The sequence below is a fragment of the Psittacula echo genome, assembly GCF_963264785.1.
Source record: "Psittacula echo genome assembly, chromosome: 5".
In the NCBI taxonomy this organism is placed as follows: domain Eukaryota; kingdom Metazoa; phylum Chordata; class Aves; order Psittaciformes; family Psittacidae; genus Psittacula; species Psittacula echo.
The window spans coordinates 88245480-88269556 of NC_137739.1; the positions used below are offsets into that span (position 1 = coordinate 88245480).

General features: G+C 57.0%; 3 protein-coding genes across 3 annotated transcripts; 2 read left to right on the plus strand and 1 right to left on the minus strand.

The window, feature by feature from the left end:
• CD5 (CD5 molecule) lies at positions 1-6450 on the plus strand (the record flags this gene model as incomplete). Its single annotated transcript, XM_080618350.1, has 10 exons — positions 1-40; positions 686-724; positions 1339-1632; positions 1977-2030; positions 2216-2533; positions 4075-4353; positions 4503-4634; positions 4972-5025; positions 5248-5370; positions 5465-6450. The coding sequence occupies 10 exons, from the start codon at positions 1-3 to the stop codon at positions 5548-5550; spliced, it is 1419 nt and encodes a 472-aa protein (XP_080474476.1). The 3' UTR covers positions 5551-6450.
• A 674-nt stretch (positions 6451-7124) lies between these two features.
• VPS37C (VPS37C subunit of ESCRT-I) lies at positions 7125-12600 on the minus strand. The gene is made up of 5 exons (XM_080619636.1): positions 12320-12600; positions 10725-10842; positions 10027-10198; positions 9572-9654; positions 7125-9052 (listed from the first exon to the last, which is right to left on the minus strand). The coding sequence occupies exons 2-5, from the start codon at positions 10815-10817 to the stop codon at positions 8330-8332; spliced, it is 1071 nt and encodes a 356-aa protein (XP_080475762.1). The 5' UTR covers positions 10818-10842; positions 12320-12600; the 3' UTR covers positions 7125-8329.
• A 2439-nt stretch (positions 12601-15039) lies between these two features.
• Positions 15040-23850, plus strand: PGA5 (pepsinogen A5). Its single transcript, XM_080619155.1, has 10 exons — positions 15040-20054; positions 20434-20787; positions 21002-21149; positions 22046-22163; positions 22365-22483; positions 22574-22773; positions 22983-23099; positions 23201-23339; positions 23454-23546; positions 23636-23850. The coding sequence occupies exons 2-10, from the start codon at positions 20732-20734 to the stop codon at positions 23783-23785; spliced, it is 1140 nt and encodes a 379-aa protein (XP_080475281.1). The 5' UTR covers positions 15040-20054; positions 20434-20731; the 3' UTR covers positions 23786-23850.
• Positions 23851-24077: the final 227 nt, after the last annotated feature.

Consider the following 24077-nt stretch of genomic DNA (forward strand, 5'->3'; position numbering starts at 1 on the left):
ATGGCATCCCGGAGCCTGCTGCTCCTCCTGGGAATGTGGGGTGAGTGCCGGGGAGATGGGGCTCAGGGGGGTGGAGGGTGCCCAGTGCGCACCCAGCCTTTGGGGTGGTTCAAAGCACATGGGGACCCCCCCCCCTCCGGTTTTCCTGCTTTTGGGAATAATTTCGGGGGCTCAGGCTTGTGGTTTCTTATGGGGGTCGCTGGTGATCATTTGGGGGTCCCATGTGCCTGCCTTGGGTAAACCCAAAGCATGGGGGCTCTGGACAGGCAAAGGTCCTAGGGGTTCCCAGGGTGAGCCAATGGGTGCTGGGGGCATCCATCCATCCCTCCATCCTCATTCCCAGCTCATTCCATCCCCGGCTGAGTCAGGAAATGCAGCTCTATTGCCAAGGAATAAGCCAGCAGGATCCAACCTCCTCCTCCGGCCACTGGGGTTTGGGGACAGAGGGGTTCCCCCAGCCAGGTATAGCATGAACAGGGAGCTCGTGGCCACCATCACCAGCTTCTACCCACCAGCAGCATCCTTACATGGGCACAAGGCTGATCTGAGGACCCAGAATGGCCTTTTCTCCCCCAAAATAACCACTGAGAGGCCAAAAGCTCGGAGCTGCTGCCCTGGGTGGGGGGATCCCACGTGCCCTGGGGTGAGGAGCTGGATTGATGCTCTATCCCCATCTTCCTTGCAGCCATCACCAGCCATGGAGGAGCTGCCCCACGCACTGGAGGTAAGAGCAGGGATGGAGACCATGCTATGGCTTTGTTAGCATCCCTTTGGCCATAGCTCCATCAGCATCCCTTTGGCCATGGCTCCGTTTGCATCCATTTGTCTATAGCTCCATTAGCATCCCTTTGGCCATGGCTCCATCAGCATCCCTTTGTCCATAGCTCCATTAGCATCCCTTTGGCCATGGCTCCATCAGCATCCCTTTGTCCATAGCTCCATTAGCATCCCTTTGGCCATGGCTCCATCAGCATCCCTTTGGCCATGGCTCCATCAGCATCCCTTTGGCCATGGCTCCATCAGCATCCCTTTGGCCATGGCTCCATCAGCATCCCTTTGGCCATGGCTCCATCAGCATCCCTTTGGCCATGGCTCCATCAGCATCCCTTTGGCCATGGCTCCATCAGCATCCCTTTGGCCATGGCTCCATCAGCATCCCTTTGGCCATGGCTCCATCAGCATCCCTTTGGCCATGGCTCCATCAGCATCCCTTTGGCCATGGCTCCATCAGCATCCCTTTGGCCATTCCCTTCCACGAGAAGCCCTGGTGGGGACACTCCCATGGAAAACACGCTGTGAATGGAAGGAAATCCCCTTCCACCCTTGGTTTCCCCACAGAACCCAGGCTGCGGCTCACGGGCGGTGGGTGCCGCTGCTCCGGGATGCTGGAGGTGAATTGGGATGGCAAATGGAGCCGTGTGTGCCAGGATGCTGTGACTGGAGCCGGTGCCAATGGCATGTGCCGGAGGCTGGGCTGTGGTCCCCCCATCACCGAGCCCCTCCGGCTTGTGCTCACCAACGGGAAGGAGCCACACGTGGACCTGTTGCGGTGCCTGTTGCTGGCGGATGCTTCAATGGGATGCGTTTGGGAGACGGCAAACTGCACAGAGCATGCGGTCCTCACGTGCAGCGGTGAGTATGGATCCAGCCCTGGTCACCAGCATCCCCATGGACCTGGCCCCTCTCTTCAGTCATAGAATCATGGAATGGGTTGGGATGAAGGGAGCTTAAAGCTCATCCAGCTCCAATCCCAACCCCTTCCACTGGAGCAGCTTGCTCCAAGCCCCTGTGTCCAACCTGGCCTTGAACACTGCCAGGGATGGGGCAGCCACAGCTTCTCTGGGCACCCTGGGCCAGCGCCTCAGCACCCTCCCAGGGCAGGATTCCTTCCTCCTCTCCAACCTGAACCCCCTGTTTCAGTCGGAACCCCTCACCCCTGCTCCTGTCCCTCCATAACCACCTTCCTCTTGTTTCAGAGACAGTAAAAACCACCCCGGAGCCTCCTCCAGCCACCACACCAGAGCCCACCGGTAAGGCCCCAGCCCTGGTATGGTGGAAGGGCTTGAAGAAGCAATACCCAAACCGGACGCCCTTGTTGCTTGCTTCACCCCATTAACAGCCTTTGGGGCCAACAAGTGATGTTTTGGGGGACTTCCTGCTCTAGAACATAAAGAACCCCCCTCAAGACGCCTTCCCCCCCCCCCATTCCTCACAGGCCCCCCCCGGCTGCGCCTGGTGGACGGCGATACCGGTTGCTCGGGCTTCCTGGAGCTGCACAAGGCGGGGACGTGGGGCTCGGTGGCCGCGGGCCGGAGCATCCCCGCGGCGCTGGCGGCCCGCGTGTGCGGGGCCCTGCGCTGCGGGAGCGCCCTGAGCGGCTCCGCGCCGCCGCCGCCGCCGCCGCCGCCGCGGGGCAGCCTCTTGCCGGTGCGCTGGGAGGTGATGGAGCCCTGCGGGAGCCTCCGCATCCTGGAGTGCTTCAATGGGAGCAGCGGCCGCAGCCGGGCGGAGCCCGCCTTCATCCGGTGCTCCGGTGAGTACCCGCGGGGCTTGGATAGGGGACCCCCCCCCATGGGGATGCTGGGGTGGAGGCGGGGATGCTGGGGGCAGCTCGCACCCCGTTCACCCCACTCATCCCGTTCGTCTCCTGCGTGTGAAGGTAAAACAGGGATGTCACAGAATCATAGAATAGTCAGGGTTGGAAAGGACCTTGAGATCATCCAGTTCCAACCCCCCTGCCATGGGCAGGGACACCTCACACTAAACCATGTCACCCAAGGCTCTGTCCAACCTGGCCTTGAACACTGCCAGGGATGGAGCATTCACAACCTCCCTGGGCAACCCATTCCAGTGCCTCACCACCCTCACAGTAAAGAACTTCCTTAGATCCAATCTAAACTTCCCCTGTTTCAGTTTGAACCCGTTACCCCTTGTCCTGTCACTACAGTCCCTGATGAAGAGTCCCTCCCCAGCATCCTTGTAGGCCCCCTTCAGATACTGGAAGCTGCTCTGAGGTCTCCACGCAGCCTTCTCTTCTCCAGGCTGAACAGCCCCAACTTTCTCAGCCTGTCTCCATACAGGAGGTGCTCCAGCCCCTGATCATCCTCGTGGCCTCCTCTGGACTTGTTCCAACAGTTCCATGTCCTTTTGATGTTGAGGACACCAGAACTGCACACAATGCTCCAAGTGAGGTCTCACGAGAGCAGAGTAGAGGGGCAGGATCACCTCCTTCGACCTGCTGGTCACGCTCCTCTTGATGCAGCCCAGGATACGGTTGCTTTCTGGGCTGCGAGCGCACACTGCAGCCGGCTCATGTTCATTTTCTCATCGACCAGCACCCCCAAGTCCTTCTCTGCAGGGCTGCTCTGAATCTCTTCTCTGCCCAACCTGTAGCTGTGCCTGGGATTGCTCCGACCCAGGTGTAGGACCTTGCACTTGGCATGGTTAAACTTCATCAGGTTGGCATCAGCACACCTCACCAGCGCAGCTCTAAGTGGGGTGTGGAGCTCAGCACCGGGCAGCTCTGTCTAATGGGGTGTCCCAATGGAGCTCAGCACCCTCATGAGCACCTCTTGGGTGCTTATCCTGAGCATCAAGGTGACATGGCCTAGTGTGAAGTGTCCCTGGCCATGGCAGGGGTTGGAAGGGGATGATCTCAAGGTCCTTTCCAACTCAAAGCATTCTGTGATATCCCTGTGGAGCTGCTTGGTGCTGGCACCGGGGCAAGGAGAGCTGTGAGGAGCGGGCTCGCTTCCGATCGTGGATTCATGGAATGGGGTGGGAAGGGAGCTTAAAGCTCATCCAGTTCCAGCCCCAACACCATCCACTGGAGCAGGGTGCTCCAAGCATCAGAATCCCTCCCGTGGGATTTAGGGATGAACCGCAGCAGCTGGCAGAGCCACGGGGACAGCTCCGAGCTCCTCAATGCGTTATCCCTATGGCACAAGGGGAAGCGGAGATGCCACGAGCCGATCCCAGGGGATGGAGGCTCACACGCGGGTTGGGATTCCAAGCCCTGTCAGCCGGTTCCAACGCCTCACCATGGATCTGATCCCTCTTTTCCCCCCCCAACAGACTCCCAGCCCAAGGCCCTGCGGAGGCTGGCATCCGGCCCCACACCATGCGAAGGGGACATCGAGGTCTTCCATAGGGACCAGTGGCGGGTGCTGTGCGACAGCAGGACCCTGCGGGCACAGTGGGGCATGGAGCTGTGCCAGGAGCTGCGCTGCGGGAACCTCTCGTCCAGCACTGAAGTCCGGGACCCCCCCTCCATGGGGGTCACTTGTGGGGTCCCCAACCTGCACCTCTGCCCCCTCAGGGACACCCCGAGCTGCTCCAGGATCGCAGTCGTGTGTAAGGCACTGGGTGATGCTGAGCTCTATGGGTGGACACTGGGGAATGGGCAGAGCACGGGGCAAGGGGATGTGTCCGATGCTGGGTGCTCAAGCTGTCAGCATCAGAGGCAAGGGTCTCATTCGGTGACATTTGTCCTCTCTCCCCAGGCCAGGACTCGAAGCCGCATCCCACCGGCATGGCCGCGGGTACCATTGTGAGCATCTGCCTGGCCCTGCTGCTCTTCGGCATCCTCTTGCTCATCTGCGGCCCTCCCGCTTACAGGAGGCTGATGAAGAGAAGTAGGTGACAAGCCCTGGATCCGTTCTTCCTCTCCCTCTGCCGTGCATCCATCCCTGCCTGCTCCTTGAGGGGCTTTGGGAGATGCTCCGCACTGATCCCTATTGTCCCTGAGCCTGCCCCACATGGGGTGGGCACAGAGAAGGGGGTGGAAGGGGGGGATTAAGCACTGAGCACACACAATAGAGCAGACAGGGGGTCTCGGGGAGGGGATTACCAGGAGGAGGAGGTTATTGGGGATGACATATGGGGCCGGCGGGGGGGGACAGCAGCCGGAGGAGGAAGCGGCATCAGGTCCATGGGGAGCTCCCCATCTCATCGCCTGCCTCTGCCTTGCAGTGTCCAGAAAGAAGCAGCGCCAATGGATCGGCCCCACGGGACTCAACCAGACGGGTGAGGGGGTTGGGGGTGGTTTGGGGCAGGTTTGGGGCCCGCAGCAGACAGAGCGCTCCCGTTTCCTGCCACCGCATTGACTCATAGCACGATGTGAACCCAGCCCCGCTCATGGGTCCTGCTTTGACTCAGCCCCTTCCCCTCCGGGGAGCATCACCTCCGAGCCGCTGCTTCAGCCCCGAATCCCCCCCCATTCCCGACTGTTCCCATCTTCTCCTCCAGTTTCCTTCCACCGCAACAGCACCATCACGCAGAGGCCACGGGCAGAGGGGCAGTGGGTGCAGGGGGGGGACAACGACTACGCTCAGCCCCCCCAGAAGAGCCCCTACACCTCGGAGTACCCAGGTGAGTGCGGGAGGATGCTGGGAACGGCTCCTCCATGCTTCATTCCCAATGGGAAGGAACCACCCATTATAACCATGCATCCATCACCCCACAGCCCTGGAAGGAGCGTTCCGGCCTTCCAACCCTCCGGATAACTCCTCGGATAGTGACTACGACCTGCACTCTGCGAGCAGAGTGTGAGCCCTCAGGGAGCTGGGCCTCATCCCAGCCATCCCCCTGCTCATGGCACGTGGCAGCAAAGCTCTGCAATTGCTCTCTTAGTGGCTTTCCCTGCATTCTGGGGGCAAATGACTTTGTTTCCTTCATCGGTCCCCTTTTCCGTGTGGGAAAAGGGGGGGATGAAGCACAAGGAGCAACCGGATCAAGCAGAAGATGTCCCTGCCTGCGGTAGGGGTGGAACAAGATGACCTTGGAAGGTCTTTTCCAACCCAAACCCTCCTGTGTCCCTATGCAAGGATGAACGGATGGGAGGTGATGGAAGATGCTGGCACAGGGTGCCCAGAGAAGCTGTGGCTGCCCCATCCCTGGCAGTGCTCAAGGCCAGGTTGGACACAGGGGCTTGGACCAAGCTGCTCCAGTGGAAGGGCTTGGGGTTGGAACTGGATGGGCTTTAAGCTCCCTTCATCCCAAGCCATTCCATGACTCTAAGAGATGTCAAAGCCCCGCACTGCTCCCCTCGGAAGGAAGCCTGCATCCCCGAAGGGATGGGATGAGCTCTGCTCACCCCAGAGCCAAACCTGCCCCTGCTCCTACCAGCACACGAGGCTGAGCTTGAAGCCATCCTAACCCAGCTTTGGCTGCTCCCTGGTGCTCAAGCCCTATCTGAGGAGGCTTCCTCTTGCTTTAGAGCTTCTCCCACTGGAGAGTGTGAGGAGAAGGGGGTTTAAGCTCTTTGTATGGGTTTAAGAGGCAGCTTCATACCTGCATGAATGGTGCAGCCATGCTCACATCCATGCGGAGCAGCATCACCAGCTTCTCCATGCCTCCAATCCCGGATCCATCACACTCTTCCTCTCAGCCAGGCCAGGCTAAAAGCAGATTGAGCTGCCCGGTGCCAGGCAGCTTCAGGACAAAGGCCGCGAGCCCCACGTCTGCCTGATCCCATTGGAGCTGTGAAACAGGGATGTGAGGAGCAGGGGAGGGTGGAATTACTGGGAACAGGTCAGGTATTTAATAAGCAACAACCACGGTAATAAAATTGGGAATTTTCTAGGAATTACATCTTGTTTCCTTCCTCCCAACCCTACCAGTGTTATTCCCAGGCTAAAAACCTCCTAGTGATGGAGGACAGGTCGAAGTTGATGCTGCCCCTCTGCTCCGTGAGATCCCACCTGGATGCTGCATCCAGCTCTGGTGTCCTCAGCATCAGGACATGGAGCTGTTGGACCAGTCCGGAAGAGGCCACGAGGATGCTCAGGGGCTGGAGCAGCTCCCGCATGGAGCCCGGCTGGGAACATTGGGGCTGCTTGGAGAGCTCAGAGCAGCTTCCAGTGTGTGAAGGGGCTACAAGGATGCTGGGGATGGGCTCTGCATCAGGGGCTGGAGTGATGGGGTCAGGCTGAAACAGGTCCCTTAGGAAAGATGGGAGCAAGGAAGCAGGGAAGAGGAGTTTGCAGCTGATCCTGAAAGAGGGTGAAAGGTTTCAGTGATGAAACCAAGAGGAAGTTGCTCTGAGGATGCCAATGGGAATAAGAGGGATCAATGCAAGAGAGAGGCCGACGCTGGCTCCGGAAGCAACCACCCCACGTGCAGCTCATCAAGTTTTATTACTGCCGTTAACCAGAGCTACGGAATTGCTTCCATCAAACCTTGTCCTAGTCCATTAGTAACGGTTCCCGATAAATAACTTACAGGGAGACAGGCAGGAGCTGGAGGATAAAGTGCTGAGCAAAGCAATCCCATTCCCATCCCACATCGGTGCTCCGTCCATTAGTGTTACCTGAGAAGGGGGATGTGAGGAAGGCTGGAGCCTGGAGCACCCCAGTAACAACTCTATTCTCCCCATGGGAGAGGTTGGGATATGGGAAGCACCAATTCCCGATTCCCAGATGCGCACCCCCAAAGCAGCAATGGCCCAGGTCATTGTGCCAGCCTGGTTTACATCAAAACCATGGATAATATCCACACAGTGAGCCCTGGGAAGTGACTGGAGGCTCCAAACCCTGAGTGGGACAGGGAACAGTGGCAGAGTGAAGAGGTTTGTGCTTCCCAGTGAGCTGGGATCACTGGGGCCCATCCAAACTGGGAATTGCCTCTGCTTTGGAGCACACCAGGACTCACCGTACAGGCAGCACTGGGACAAGCTTGAGCACAGCCGGAGTGGAAGTTATCCCACATCCAAGGATAACACCTGGAGAGATCCCAAGGCCTGGCTCATCCAGAGAGCTGCTTCTCCCTGCTACGACCTGTTGGGAATGATCTGCAAGCCAGGCTGGCTCTGCCTCTCACTTCCACGTGCATCCTAGGACTGCTTTGGGGCCCCAAACCAGTGGGTCTGGGGCAAGCAGCGGGTGGTTTTGTGTCAGGAATACTGTCCAAGATTCCCAAAGTGTCCTTTGAACACTTGTGGAAAGGTTTAGGATTAGGATATGACATCTGAGACCCATGGAGCACACGACTCCTGCACACTCATGCTCTCTTGCACACACAGAGGGGGTCTGGCTCTTGGAGCCGCCATCTCTTCACATCCCCATTGAGTACCTCAGGGTCTGCCTGGATTTCACATCAAAACCTGGATGAATCCACCTGGAATTGGCCACTTCAGCCCCTCAGATGAGCACAAACCTCAGGAGATGTGGCCCATGGGGACAGCATCAACCTGCCTGACCCCCGGAGCTGCTGCCTGTGTAATGCTTCTGCCCCCCTGGGTTGAAGAGCATCACTCTTCCTCCTCAGTCCCCAACGCAGAGGAGGGAACAGCAGCAGATGTCCCACATTCCAGGAGCCAGGAGTCCCACATTCAGTAGCCAGGCCAAGCAGGGCGCTGGGGATTGGGAGGTGGGGGGAATCCAAAGGGTGGAGGTGCTCCAGGAGGATAAGGAGGTTGAGGGGGGATTGGGAAGTTAGGGAGAGGAGGCTGGGTTGGGTACGGACACTGGGGTCTCGCTGCTCCAGGCGGGAAGAAGGGAGGGTATCCGGGTCTGGGGGGTGGTGGAGGAGGAGGGGGGGGATGAGAGCCAGGGAATGCGGCGGGCTGAGGTGGGCCCCTGGATGGAGACCAGGAATAACCTGGTGCTGGAGCAGAGCCTCCTGAGGGGGGTTTGGGATACCCGGATTCAGCAGCTTGTGGTGGTGGGTATCCAGGAGCTGGAGGAGGTTTATAGGGAAAGGTGGGCTGGGATGGAGCAACGTTTCCTACGGCAACTGGGGAGGCAGAGAAGGGGGCAGGAGGGAGAGCTCCATGTGCTGTGGGCCCAGCTGGCACGCTTGGGGCTGGGCTGTAGGGCAGGGGGAAGGAAGGAGCTGCTGAAGGGAAGGGCTGTGGCTTTGGGGGTTCCGTGGGCACGGGTCCATGAGGAGGTGGCTGCTCCTGAGGCTCCTGCGGCGCTTCCGACTTCCTCAAGAGCTCCTGGAGCTTATCCACTCTCACCCGGCGCAAGTGGGACAACTTCCTCATGCTGGAAAACTGCTCCAGGAACGTCTCCAGGGGCACCTCGCCCTCCAGGAACTTCTCAGCCATGTGCTGGAATTGAAGACAGGATCAGTGCTTCATCCACAAACCCAGCTTTGGATTTAGGGCTCTCTCAGGGACACACAGAGAAGACATCAAGGACTGCAGGGACAGGCCAAGGGGTGCTGGGTTTAAACTGAAACAGGGGAGATTTAGGTTGGATTTAAGGAAGTTCTTCCCTGGGAGGGTGCTGAGGCGCTGGCACAGGGTGCCCAGAGAAGCTGTGGCTGCCCCATCCCTGGCAGTGCTCAAGATGGGCCTTGGAGCAAGCTGCTCCAGTGGAAGGTGTCCCTGCCCATGGCAGGGGTTGGGACTGGATGAGCTCTAAGGTCCTTTCCAATCCAACCCATTCCATGCTAAGACCAACACCCCCCACACCACCAAACAAAGGGCAATCCAGCTCTTTTAGGAGCAAGAACACCAACGTACAAAGAGATAATCCTTGATTCGAGGCCTTAAGCTTGGGATTGCAACTACAACTCTGAGGACTTAATTGCTTGCCTTGCTCAAGGATTTAAACCTTAAGCTCACCTCAGACTCCTCTTCAATCTTCTGGCTTTCCACCTGCAGGAGATCCAGCAAGGTCTGGGGATGCATTGCTGCAGAGAACTTCTCTGGAGGAACAAGGAGAGCAGCAGAGCACAACGTCAGACACAAAAGGGAAGGAAATCAGCAGCACCCAACCCTGCTGCACTCTGCCAGGACCAAGTTCCTGCCTTGGGAAGTGTTGGTGCAAGGAGAAAAGGAGAGGAAAAGGTTATAGGCACTGCTGCACCAGGAGGGGGGTTTGCTGGGTGATCTGCTCAACTGGATCTGACTGGGAAACAGGAGAATATAGATCTTATAGGAAGTAGAATGTGCCACCACCCCCAAGAGCTTCCCAGCTCGGCACGGCCGAGGTAGGGAGAAGCAGAAGGGAAGGATCTTGCACTAAGTGCAGCCCGTGTGCTTCTATCAGCAAGCACCCGAGGTTGGCAAACACTCACCCAGCTTTGCCTTTTGCTCCTGGCACCTCTGAGCCAGCTTCTGCAGCTCCTCGTACTTGCTGGAGAGCTCACTGCGCCCCGTCTCCAGCGGCGCCTGGAACTTGAGGTTCTGCTCAGCCAAGCTCCTGTTGGCAGCCAGGGACATTTCCCTTTCCAGCTGCAGCTCCTGGACCTGGGGAAGGAGATGTGGAACTCAGGAACCAGCCAGGTTGGAAAAGACCTTTAAGAGCATCAAACTGCCCCAGCCCTGCCAAGGCCACCACTAACCCACAGCACTGAGGGTCTCGGCTTGGGAACACCCCCAGGGATGGTGACTGCAGCCTGTTCCAATGCCTGAGCACCCTCTGGGGCAGGAATTGTTCCTCAGCTCCATCTAAACCTGCCCTGGTGCAGCTTGAGGCCGGTTCCTCTTGTCCCATCCCTTGTTCCTTGGGAGCAGAGCCCAGCCCCTCCTGGCTCCATCCTCCTCTCAGGCACTTGTAGGGAGCCATCAGGTCCCCCCTGAGCCTTCTCTTCTCCAGACTGAACCCCCCAGGTCCCTCAGCCCTTCCCCATCACCCTTGGGCTCCAGGCCCTGCACCAGCTCCACTGCCCTTCTCTGGCCCCGCTCCAGCCCCTCAAGGTCTCTCTTGCAGTGAGGGGCCCAGAGCCGAGCACAGGATTCCAGGTGCAGCCTCACCCCCCCCATCCACACGCACCTCCTGGGACTCCAGCGCCAGGCGCTCGATCTCCTCCGTGTTCTCCTGCAGCTCCTGGAGCTCCTCCACTGTCCGGTTCCTCAGCGTCTCCATCCTTACTGGAGGAGCTGCACACTCCCTGCAACAGTGAGGATGTCAAATAACCCCGAGGTTTCCTAAAGCCAACTGCAAACAGGCACTAATCCTATTAGGGATTGAACCAGCTTTGTTAAACCGCTTCAAGCGGCTACATCCTCCTGCACCAATCCTGGTCCTCAGCTCCCATCTCATTTGCCTGCTGTTTTCCTTTCTGGATACATGGTGCCATTGCTTCCCTCAGAAAAGGCATTATTCACGCATGGGGAACACGATCCAACACTTGTGACTGGAAAAATGGGTGAAATGTTACTAAAATCAGGGAATAAACCCGGTTTTCTGCACTATCCATGACTTGTTTCTCCACTATCCATCACTTCTCCCAAGTAATCTGGGCTGTCCGATACTATTAAGCAAGTAGCCATGTTCAAGCCACAGCTTCTAAGAGGTGGGATGGGATAATGTGGGAATACACTAAAATCAAGGCAGAAACACAGCAGTGGGAGGGGAAAGGGACCTACAACGGGAATTCCAGTGCTGTCCTAATCACCTGTGGCTCTTCTACCTCTGAGTGGGTGAAGCATCCCAATGCTGAGTCAGCCTCTGCGCCTACCATGGAATGACAAGGGAAGGCTCAGGGTTACCAAATGTCCTCACCCAAGATCCAGCCAAACTTGTCTGTGGAATGACCACGTGGAAGAGAGGAAAGCTGCTGCTACCCACACATGGGGGTGACTTCATCCCTCTGCCAACAGAAATCGACTTACAGGGTGGTTTTTGTTATTAATGAGGCTCAAAGAAGGGAAAGGCAGAAATAGCGGTAAAGGGAAGGTTCAGTCCCTGCTGCTGTGGAGGTATAGAGAGCATGGATCATGGAATCAGAGTGGTTTGTGTTGGGAGCTTAAAGCTCATCCAGTTCCAACCCCTGCCATGGGCAGGGACCCCTTCCACTGGAGCAGCTTGCTCCAAGCCCCTGTGTCCAACCTGGCCTTGAACACTGCCAGGGATGGGGCAGCCACAGCTTCTCTGGGCACCCTGGGCCAGCGCCTCAGCACCCTCACAGGGAAGAGCTTCTGCCTAAGAGCTCATCTCAGTCTCCCCTCGGGCAGGTTCAAGCCATTCCCCTTGGCCTGGCCCTACAGGCCCTTGTCCCAAGCCCCTCTCCAGGTTTCCTGCAGCCCCTTTAGGCACTGGAGCTGCTCTCAGGTCTCCCCTTCAGGAGCCTTCTCTTGTTCAGGCTGCCCCAGCCCAGCTCTCTCAGCCTGGCTCCAGAGCAGAGCTGCTCCAGCCCTCGCAGCAGCTCCATGGCCTCCTCTGGCCTCGCTCCAACAGCTCCAGGTCCCTCTTGTGCTGCTGCCCCAGAGCTGGATCAGGGCTGCAGGGGGGGGTCCCCCCAGAGCACAGCAGAGGGGCTCAATCCCCTCCCTGAGCTGCTGCTCCCGCTCTGGGCATGGTCAATGGGAAGCAGCCGAGTGAACACAACGAGCACGGGGCAGGGGCTCCCACCTCACGGATCTCACCGGGTTTAGCAGCGTTCCGGTGCCACAACCAGGACACAACGGGGGTTGCTCCGCATAGGCCGCGCCCTTCCTGGGGGTGCGGGGACGGCAACGGGGAGGCCGCGGCCTACGGGACGGGGCTTCCGCCGCTCCCGGTGCAAGGCCTGGACGTGCCCCGCGGTGGGTACCGACTGCAGTGCCCCACCGGAGGGGCTGTGAATGATGGACCGGGTCCGGGCCCGCCTCCCCGCGCTGCACACAGCGGTGTGAGGCAGCCCCGTTACCGGCACTCACCGCAGAGCTACGGGACCCCCCCCCCCCCCCTCAGCGCGCTTCCGGCTTCCGGCGCCGAGGTGGGCGGTACCATAGCGAGGCTGGGGCGGGGGGGGAGCAGAGGGGAGGAGGAGGCGGGTGGTACAGCCCGGCGCCGCCATCTTGGGGCGCTGGGGGGGGTGGATGGGGGGTGTGTGAGGGTGGTTGTGCCCTTGTAGAGTGGTTTATTAATGGTAATTAATGTATTAGTAATTAATTAATAACCTTTTAGAGGATGAATACTCTATGTTTGCCTGCCGGTGTGGTTGTTCTTGAGAAGGTTCCTTAATGGGAGGCCTTAGAGCAGCTCCAGTGCCTAAAGGGGCTGCAGGAAGCCTGGAGAGGGGCTTGGGACAAGGGCCTGTAGGGACAGGGCAAGGGGAATGGCTTTAACCTGCCAGAGGGGAGACTGAGATGAGCTCTTAGGCAGAAGCTCTTCCCTGGGAGGGTGCTGAGGCGCTGGCCCAGGGTGTCCAGAGAAGCTGTGGCTGCCCCATCCCTGGCAGTGTTCAAGGCCAGGTTGGACACAGGGGCTTGGAGCAAGCTGCTCCAGTGGAAGGGGTTGGGGTTGGAGCTGGATGAGCTTTAAGGTCCCTTCATCCCAAACCAGGCCGGGATTCTATGAGGTGATGGCGCAGTGCTGAGCAGCACAATGTGCAGGATTCATACAATGTCATTGTCTTTCAGGTGGCAGAGCTGGAACCAGGAGATGAAGGCAAATCCCTCTGGAATACAGGTGCTAGCTCTTCCTCATGTGAAACGGGAACAGCCCTGAGCAGAGGAGACACAGGAAGCACCAATCCCTTCACCCCCTGCTTTCCCACCGGTGCTTCTGCATTCCCACAGACATTCCCACTATTCCAATGGACCAGGTTGGAAAAGAGCTTTCAGATCCTCACTGAGCAGGGCTGGGAATTGTGTTGGGATGAAGGGAAGCTCGGTGCTGAGATGAGGAACATGAAGGACACTGCTGAGGGCTGGGCAAGGTCACCCAGAGGAGCTGCAATCCAGGCCCATATCCCAGGAAAGGCACCTCTTGTCCCGGCTGGAGACAGACACCGTGTGAGGGAGTCATGTGAATCCTGATAGGAAACCTGGCCTTTAATCAGGCAGGATTTGTGCCCTGGGGCTGATAACCCGGTCAAAGCCCCGTGTTAGTGCAAGAAGGGACTTGGCTTTCCAAAGGGAGATGGAGATTTCCATGTGGAGTTGTTTGAGGAGCTGTTTCCATGGCCCTAGAAGGACACTGAGTTAACAGCCTACGTTCAGCTCTAAGGACTGAGGAGAGGATGCACTGCGTTGTGCTCCCGTTTACTCCTTGCAATGTAGGAAGCATTGAGTGAAATGAGTCAGTGTGACCCAATGGGCAAATCAAAAGGGCCAAGTGGGTGCTTTCTGGTTAACACTGCAGCCTGTTGTGCCTTTTATCTGTTAGGCAGCATCTCTGCTGATGTTACGACTGGTCCTGATGACACATCCCATGGTTGCTGTAAGGCTGAAAGGTGCAAAAGTCAATATCCAATACACACCAAGAGCAAAAGGGACTGAAAACGGGTAAATACCCAGCTTACACCAAGCAGCAGCTGAGCTGAGGACCCACAGAGCACTCGGCTGGGGGTAAAGACACCAGAAAGGAGCAAAATGCTTGCAGAAAGGAGCGTTTGGTTCCAGAACCAGCTTCTGAAGCAGCTCAGGGCAGTTGGGAGCCTTCCTATGCCAAGGAAATGCAGCTGGAAGCCGGCAAATGAGTGCAATGGAAACTTTGTGGGGTTATCAGTGCAGGAGCTTGTTGGCACTGGTGTTTGCAGCTGATGTTTGCAGCTCCTTGGGGTCCAAAGAGGAGGGTGGCAGCGTCAAGAGTGGGGAGCAAGTGAGCACACAGGCAGGGAAAGGTTAAACCAACAAAGCCTCACGTGCAAAGCTGATCGCAGCTTTCACCCTTGGCTTTATTATCAAGGCCAAGTTCATTTGCGGCTTCGGTGGAATGTTCCTTCGGAGCCCAGGGATCAAATGGGACTTGGAGAGTTTCCCAACAGAAGGAAAACTGCATTGATGGGGATGTTCTGGTTTCTCTTTTAATGGGATGCTGGTTGGTTTCAAGCTGATGTTGTGTGTGTTCCTCAACAGGATTCAGAGGTGGAAGAGCCTGTGGCAGAATCCCACCCTTCTGGAGCTGGTCTGAGAGCACCATGTCCACAGGAGGCCATGGGGATGCTGTGAGGGCTGGAGCAGCTCTGCTCTGGAGCCAGGCTGAGAGAGCTGGGCTGGGGCAGCCTGGACAAGAGAAGGCTCCTGAAGGGGAGACCTGAGAGCAGCTCCAGTGCCTAAAGGGGCTGCAGGAAACCTGAAGAGGGGCTTGGGACAAGGGCCTGTAGGGCCAGGCCAAGGGGAATGGCTTGAACCTGCCCGAGGGGAGACTGAGATGAGCTCTTAGGCAGAAGCTCTTCCCTGTGAGGGTGCTGAGGCGCTGGCCCAGGGTGCCCAGAGAAGCTGTGGCTGCCCCATCCCTGGCAGTGTTCAAGGCCAGGTTGGACACAGGGGCTTGGAGCAAGCTGCTCCAGTGGAAGGGGTCCCTGCCCGTGGCAAGGGGTTGGAACTGGATGAGCTTGAAGGTCCCTGCCAGCCCAAACCACTCTGATTCTCTGGTGTCTCACAGCTCTTCTCAGCACCACATTCCCCAGCAGCCTGGCTGCTCACCTCAAAGCAGTTCCCCTCTGCTCTTGCTCTTGCACACTGGAAGCTTTGTGGTCCACGTGGTCCAGCCCTCACTGATTTAACAACCACAGACCGAGCCACTAATGGTGTTTAGTCACCATCTGTGGTCACCCACGGCAGGGGGGAAGAGCTGGCCTGGCCACCCGGAGGTCCTAGCCCAGCAGAAGCCCTCCCACCACCCACTCAGCCTATATCTCAGGAGGCCTTCTTGATAACTCCATCAAATACTCTTAAATCAAAGGGGTTTGACTCTCAGGAGTGTCAGACTTGGCCTCCCTCCTCTCTGCCTTTGTGCCTTTCATCCGATAAAGACACAGTGTGATAATGCCTTTATGGGAAGGACAGGGAAAACCAGGAACAGGGGCTGGAAAACAAGTTTGCTTCCTTAATCTGCAGTTCCTAAGATAAGGAATATCTCAGTGAGGTGGCTGTTTTTCCAGCTGCACAGATAACGTTCAGGCTGTTCTGGGCTTAGTCAGCAAAGTCTTTGCCATGGAGAAAATCCTTATATGGTCCCATTTGGCCCAAGGAGCAAGTCCTGTGGCAGTTAAACCCATCCTGAGTGGTGTTACCTGGTCCTGTACAGTTCCCATTGACAATTCCAGGCATGTGGCTGTCAGGATTGATTGTGGAAGGTGCCCCAGTCTCCTGGCCTTGTTTTCCACATGCAGGGATGGGTCTGTTTGATCAGGAGCCAAGTAAGATTTCGGAGGTGCTCGTAGAATCATGGAATGGTTTGTGTTGGAAGGGACTTCTGCCTCAGAGCTCATCTCAGTCTCCCCTCGGGCAGGTTAAAGCCATTCCCCCTTGGCCTGTCCCTACAGGCCCTTGTCCAAGGACCCTCTCCAGGTTTCCCCTTTAGGCACTGGAGCTGCTCTCAGGTCTCCCCTTCGGGAGCCTTCTCTTGTCCAGGCTGCCCCAGCCCAGCTCTCTCAGCCTGGCTCCATAGAAGTTCTCCAGCCCCTTCTCCTGTTGTTCATGACCTGGATTGCTCAGGGTACCCTACAAGTTACCTCCAGTCCATCCCATGTAACCTTTAGCGTTCCTGTCTCCTCACACGCTGATTGCTGCCCATCAGGGACAGCAGCAAAGCATCAACCATTCCTGTCACCAATCCTGCAGGAATGAGGTCAAAATCACCCCCCAGCTCTTCTGCCTTTGCAGCCACCCCCAGCCACTTCAACCAGCAGTTATCCTGCACCCATCCGTGCTGTTGGGTGCTTTAGTTTAGAGCTCCTTACTTACTTAATGCATCTACGTGACCCAAACTCATCATCAGGCCAGGTGGAGCCTCCAAATGCTGGGATCTCACTTGGAGATGGACACAACAGGCATTAAAATCCTACATTTTTCTGGATATGAGTATCTCTCTTTGTGGATTTGATCCAACAGGAATCCTCGCCCAGCCACCAATGCATCAGGGCCAGGCAAAGCAGAGCTAAAAGCCTCCAGATCCATCCCCCCGGCTGGATTTTGGGATCTCAGCATCGTTTGGTGCCCTCTGCCGCCAAGTAGAGCTACAACAGAGCACCCAAGCTGGGCACCCAGCCTCTTTCCTCCTTCTTTGCCACGGTGGGCATGCAGCAGAGTTGTGTTTCAGGCTCTTCACAGCTTCGTTTTCAGTTTCCTCAGGGATTCCTGCTCCTTTTGGGAGCAAATGGAAGATTATTCCAGAACCTGGCATGTCTCATTCCCTCCATTTCTCTACCAAATGCTGATTTCCCTCTCCCATCCCATGCCATGAGGCTGGAAGGGGGTTGCTTGGGTCACCCCACATCTGCTTCCAAACTCCAAAAGGTCCAAAGTTCCCCAAAGGACTCTGAAAGCCATAATCCTAAAGATTTGAAGGGATCCTGGGTGGGAAGAGGTTGGGAAAGAGGCAGAGCCATGGAGTTATACTGCCACCAGCCCAGTAGCAAAGGGCTGGAATCCATCTGTCCTGCCAATGGAGGTGTCCTGGGGCTTCAGGAAGAAGAGCCAGGTCCTTGAGAAACAGCACCCTTATCTCTGGAGCCATCAGCATGAACCTCGACCACTTCCAGCCCAGGACAAACCAAGCCTGTGGGTTTCTCCAGGCAAATCCTAGGAAAAAGGGGATTGAAGGGAATCTTCTCTGGGCACCCTGTGCCAGCGCCTCAGCACCCTCACAGGGAAGAGCTTCTGCCTTATCTCCAACCTGAACTTGCCCTGTTTCAGTTTGAACCCATCACCCCTTGTCCTATCACTGCAGTCCCTGATGAAGAGTCCCTCCCCAGCATCCTTGTAGGCCCCCTTCAGACACTGGAAGCTGCTCTGAGGTCTCCACGCAGCTTCTCTTCTCCAGGCTCAACAGCCCCAATGTTCTCAGCCTGTCTCCACACGGGAGCTGCTCCAGCCCCTGAGCATCCTCGTGGCCTCCTCTGGACTTGCTCCAACAGCTCCATGGCCTTCTTATGCTGAGGACACCAGAGCTGCACCCAGTGCTGCAAGTGGGGTCTCACGAGAGCAATGGTGATGCCAACTCCATGACCTGCTCCTAGACCTCCTCTCCAGCCACCCCGTTCCCATCAGGATTTCGTCACCCCAGGAGCTGTCTCCACAGCCCTTACAAAGTCATCTTGCACCTAAAGGTGGTTCTTTTCCAGCCTCCCCCCATCTCTTTTGTTCCTGATGTGAACGGTGCCAAATACTTGCTCTGGGATTGGTTTTGTGGTGCTGAATTCCATAATCGGAATTCTGCCTGTAATTATACATCCCAAAAATCAATACCTGTCTGGGCACAGCTTCCCATTGGCTGCTGGTGATGGAATCTATTGACAGAGAAATGAGCTTATCCGAAAACTTCCCTTACTTTAACAAGTTAGTTCTTTCCGTTGGAAAACTGAAACCTGGATCCTCAGTGATTCCAACTGTCCAGTAACAGTTGCCTGCAGGAAAACCTTGGAAAATGGCTTTGGGTCATCATTGCATGGTAGAATCCTGAATTTGGGATGCCGTTTGGGTGTTTGGAAGAGCCCAGCTCAACTAAAGGTTCATATATCAGCCCAGAAACAGGGGATGGAGATAAATGGAACTCGTTTTAAGCTGCTGTGATGGATCCCGTCCAAACCCATCGCTGCCAGGGTGGAGAATGAAGCAAGTTGTGTTCCCTGGCATTACAGACCAGGTTTTACATCCCTAAAACACGAAGCTCTTCCAGTTTCTTTGCTAAATACAAGGAGAAGATCCATCCCAAAGAATTTAGCACTTGACCTTCCCATTCCTCTGCTCATTACCACAATGAATGCAGGAGGAGCCCTCTGAGGCAGCTCATCCCTCCATCACCCCGCCATGAGCTCTGGATGAACATCCCAGCTCACACCTTTCCCACTAATAGAGGAGAATCCACCTTGGCATCACCAGGACCTCCACCTCTCTGCTCCCAAACACTCAGTGGTTACCTCCTGTTCCCCACTATGGGGCTGGACCAAGGACCAGTTCCAGCAGGACTTTCCTCTCCATCACAAGCTCTCCAATGTGGGAGCAACACCAACACATGCCCGTGGCTACTTTGTGGAGCTCCAGCCACCTCCACCAGCTCCCATGGACTTCCTATGGTGTTCTCTACCCCAGCATGGAGCACATGGACTTCCTATGGTGTTCTCTACCCCAGCATGGAGCACATGGACTTCCTATGGTGTTCTCTACCCCAGCATGGAGCACATGGACCTCCTATGGTGTTCTCTACCCCAGCATGGAGCACATGGACCTCCTATGGTGTTCTCTACCCCAGCCTGGAGCACATGGACCTCCTATGGTGTTATCTTCCCCAGCCTGGAGCACATGGACCTCCTATGGTGTTATCTTCCCCAGCCTGGAGCACATGGACCTCCTATGGTGTTATCTTCCCCAGCCTGGAGCACATGCTTCCGAGCAACCTTCCTGGAGGAAAATCCAGGATCTCAGTCCTTGGAGAGTGAATGGGTGGGAATGTGGGAGCTTTGTCATCTCTCCAAACCACCCCCCAAAAGGACGATCTCTGCAGCATCCAGCCTCTGCCTTCCACCAGCACCAAGGTGGAAGGAAGCTTGCAAAGCACTTCCAGCATGGGATAATCAGACAAAGGAGCAAGCGCCCGCTCTGGATCTCCCTATATCCCAATGGGGTTTGGAGCAGCTCTTCCTAATACCTACAGCAAATCACCCTGAGCCCTTTGGAGTAGTGGATCCCTCTGTGTAGTGTGGAGGAAGAGGCTTTTCCCAGTGGGAATGGCCTCATCCCTGTGTGCCGGGACACCGTGTGTTGGGAAGAAGAGGTGCCACCTTCACAATGTTGATTCTCAGAGCCCATTGGAGCAGCCCCAAGGCAGCTTCCCCCCAAGGGGCACAACCTTAAGCCCTCTTCTATGTTTTCCATGTATAGCAGAAGGATGTGTGAGCAAGGAAACCAGCCCCTCGGCTGGGGCTGCTCCTTATCCAAGCTCCTGCTCATCAACCACACTGCTCCCTTGCACAGGGCAGGGATACACTGGAGTGAGGTGGGAATTAGATGCTGTTGGCTGCTCTCTGGTTCTCTTTGCAGTTCACAGCTCCCTGCAGGCACAGACCTGGCTCCTGAAGCTGGTGAGGACACGGTGCCAAGGCTCCATGGGGGGGTTTGAGGCTGTGGCTTCCATCCAGCTCCAGACTTTCCATCTTGGGGGTCAGCCAAGACCTTCTCCTCAGCAGACCCTGCTTATCCCAACACCACATCCCATCTTCCTTTGAATGAGGTGCTTTATCCCTTTCCTCCCATCACCAGCCATCCAATCCTACCAGGATCTCCTTGATCTCATTTCCCTGGTGCAATTCAACATCTCCCCTCAATTCTGTGTTATCCAGAGCTGGGCTGAAGCTGGTGCTGAGGGATGAAAGCCAGCTCCAGCCCATATGGTGCCTGTGGTCCCCAGCGCAGGCTCTGGCTTTGTTTTCCTGCAGGCCAAGGTGACCCTGCTAGCGCGTGGTGCTGTGACAGAGGCCAAGGAGCCTGGTCCAGCACCGCTGACGTAGCCCAGCACCGGTGACCTTGGCATTGCTCCACCAGCAGCATCCTGAGCTAGGTTTTGCGGCTGTGAGGTCTCAGTTTGACCCTTCCTGATCCCACTTCCACAGGCAGCCATGGGATAGATGAAGGACCAGCAGTGCCTCACTGTTGGGACACCTGAGGATGCTGCTGTCCCAGCTCCAGCCTTCCACAAGCATCCTCATGCCCCAGCATTCGACTTGGGTGAAGATGGGGAGCCCTCAGCTTGACATTGCCCCAGTGCCTCCGTTAAGGACGTTGTGATAAGTGCCCCACAGAGCTGTTTGCCTTCCTTATCATGAGCGCTGCCCAAACAACGCGTTTGGGATATAAGGAACCTGCCTGGGACTCACTCGCTGTGTCTACACCTCAGCTGGTAGAACCACCATGAAGCTGCTCCTGCTCTTCAGCTTGGTGGCCCTGGCACAATGCTTCGTCCACAGGTAAGCATGGGCAGGTCTGGGATGCTGAGGAACCCCCAGAACCCGTGCTTAGGGTGACACATGGGGGGACAACCTGCAGCCCCCCAAGCCATTGCATGGCCAGGGCTCCCCACAGCAAGGAGATCTCTGGGTCTCACATGAGTGGGGGGACCCACAGCACCCTGAGCACACCCCTGCCTGGCTCCTGGTGATGGATCCCTCTCCTCTGTTCCAGGATCCCCCTGAGGAAGGGCAAGACCCTGCGGCAGGCCCTGAAGGAGCATGGCTTGCTGGAGCGCTACCTCAAGGAGCACCCCTACAACCCGGCTGCCAAGTACTTCAGGACCCGCGTCTCTTCTGAGCCTATGGAGAACTACATGGATGTGAGCATGGCAGGGAGAGGGCTGGCCCCTTCCCGTCACACTGCCTCCTTTCCCATCCCTCTAGCTCCTTACCTGACCCACTAGCTCCTTACCCATTCCCCTAATCCATTCCCTACCCTGCTAGCCCTTTACCCATCCCAATAGTTCCTTACCTTTCCCTCTAACCCTTTACCCATTCCCCTATCCTGTTAACTTATCTCACTGGCCCATTACCTGTTCCACTAGCCCCTTACCCATTCCCCTAACCCATTACCCATCCCACTAGCCCCTCAGCTGACCCACTAGCCTCTTCCTTAATATGCTAGTTCCTTACTAGCATAATTCCTGTCCCTCTCATCCTTTACTAGTTTCCCTAACCTGTTGAGTCATCCCACTAGCCCCCTACCTGTTCCACTAGCCCTTTACCCATTCCCCTAACCCATTACCTGTCCCACTAGCCCCTTACCTGACTCGTTAGCTGCTTATCCATTCCCTTAACCTGTTAACTCATCCCTCTGGCCCCCTACCTGGTCCACTAGCCCTTTAACCATTCCCCTAACCTATTACCCATCCCTCTAGCCCCTTACCGGTCAGTGGGTGACCCACTGGCCACTTACCTGACCCACTAGCCTCTTACTTGATATGCTGGTTCCTTACCTGTCCTTCTCATCCTTTACCAATTCCCCTAACCCATTAAGTCATCCCACTAGCCCCTTACCTGACCCTCTAGCCCCATACCTGACCCTCTCTAGCCCTTCACCCGATGTTAGTTCCTTACCCTAATCCTTTAGCAATTGCACTCATCGCACTAGCCCCTTTTGCCTCCCAGTAGCCCATTATCCACCTTGCTAGCCCCTTCTCCATCCCACTAATCCCTTACTCACCCCACTAACCCCCTACCCACCCTCCTTTGACAGAACTCCTACTATGGCACCATCTCCATCGGGACCCCCCCCCAGGAGTTCACCGTCATCTTCGACACTGGCTCTTCCAACCTGTGGGTGCCCTCCGTGTACTGCAGCAGCCTGCCCTGCAGTAGGTGTCTGCTAGCCCTCTGGCCACTGGGCAAGGGGAGAAGCCCCCAGGATTCCCTGGGAACCCTTGAAGGGATCAGGAGACGAGGATGGCTCTGCCCTGTCTCTCCCAAGGGATTTAGGGCCATGGGGAGGCACTGGAGATGCATCCTCAGCCCCTGGGGTCAGGCTGGACCGTGACCATCTCCCTCCATCCCCACAGGCAACCACAAGCTTTTCAACCCAGCAAAATCCTCCACCTTCGTCAGCACCAACGAGACCGTCTACATTGCCTATGGCACTGGCAGCATGTCTGGTATCCTGGGCTATGACACCGTCAAAGTAAGGCACCGTGCCCCAGCTCCCCCATCCCATGGGATTGAGGACATTGGGACACCCAAACCGAGCCCTCCTCTCCGTTTCTTTGCCCAGGTCGCAGACATTGAGGTCTACAACCAGATCTTTGGGCTGTCTGAGACCGAGCCTGGGGACTTCTTCTACTACTGCCCCTTCGATGGCATCCTGGGGCTGGCTTACCCCAGCATCGCCTCTGCTGGAGCCACCCCTGTCTTTGACAACATGATGACGGAAGGTCTTGTGGCCAGGGACCTCTTCTCTGTCTACCTGAGCAAGTAAGTCCTGGCCAGAGCCACCCAAGCCCATGGGGAGGATCTTCTCCCCTTTCCTTCCTACCAGGGTTGACTCCAGGACCATTCCCTGGTGCTGTGACACCCTGGGGCTCCTGGGGACATGCTGGTGGTGGCATTGCCATGGTGCTGGTGGTATTGCCACGGTGGTGGTGATGGGATAGGACCCTCATCTGATGGTTTCCCCCTTACAGGGATGAGGAGAGCGGCAGCTTTGTCCTCTTTGGTGCCATCGACCCCTATTATGTCACCAACGGCATCACCTGGATCCCCCTCTCTGCTGAGACCTACTGGCAGATCACCATGCACAGGTAGCCCTGGAGCAGCTGTGGGGGGGCTCCCCTCGCCCTGCAGACGCTGGGTTTGGGGGTGCAGCACCCAGGAGCCTCACCCTGTGTCCCTTTGTCCCCAGAGTCTCCATCAACGGCAAGGTGACTGCCTGCAGCCACGACTGCCAGGCCATCGTGGACACGGGCACCTCGCTGCTGGCCATGCCCAACAACGACCTCACTAAGATCCTCGAAGCCCTTGGTGCCACCTCCAGCGGCGAGGTGAGACCCAGGGGAGCACCGAGAGCTTTGGGGGTGTCTGTGGTCCCCGTGGGGTGTGTGGTCCTTCTTGGGGTGACCACAGACACCCTCCTTACCACCGTGTCCCCCCCCCAGATCCAGTGCAAAGATCGGGACACCCTGCCCGACGTTGTCTTCCACATCAATGGTGCCTTGTTCCCTGTGACACCCAGTGCCTATGTGGTGGAGGTGAGCATCCTGCTGGGATGGGGCCCGGGGGGGCTTAGGGAGGAGATCCAGGAGCTGGGAGCCACCATCCACCATGTCCTTGCCTGCAGAGCGATGGGGTCTGCAGCCTGGGCTTTGAAGGCATGGATGTCTCCACTGAATCTGGTGTGCAGTGGATCCTGGGTGATGTCTTCATCCGTGAGTACTACGTGGTCTTCAACAGGGCCAAGAACATGGTGGGCTTGTCCCGCCTGGCCTGAAGGACAAGGCACGGCTGCCCCACTGCCCTGCAGCCCCAGCTTGGCAGCTCCCTGCCATCTCCCACTATGGCCATCAATAAAGCTGTATAGAAGCACCCTTGGGTTTGTCTCTTTGGGCTCAGGTGCCACCACGTCCCTGGGCATGGACCATGGGCAGGTTGGTGCCACCTTCACCCCCTGATGATGCTCTTGGCCATGCAAAGGCTCCCAAAACCCTTCCTCAGCACCATTCCCTTAGGAGCAACTTGCAAAGGTCCTGGCTGGACACAGTGAAGTCCCCACTGGGACGAGG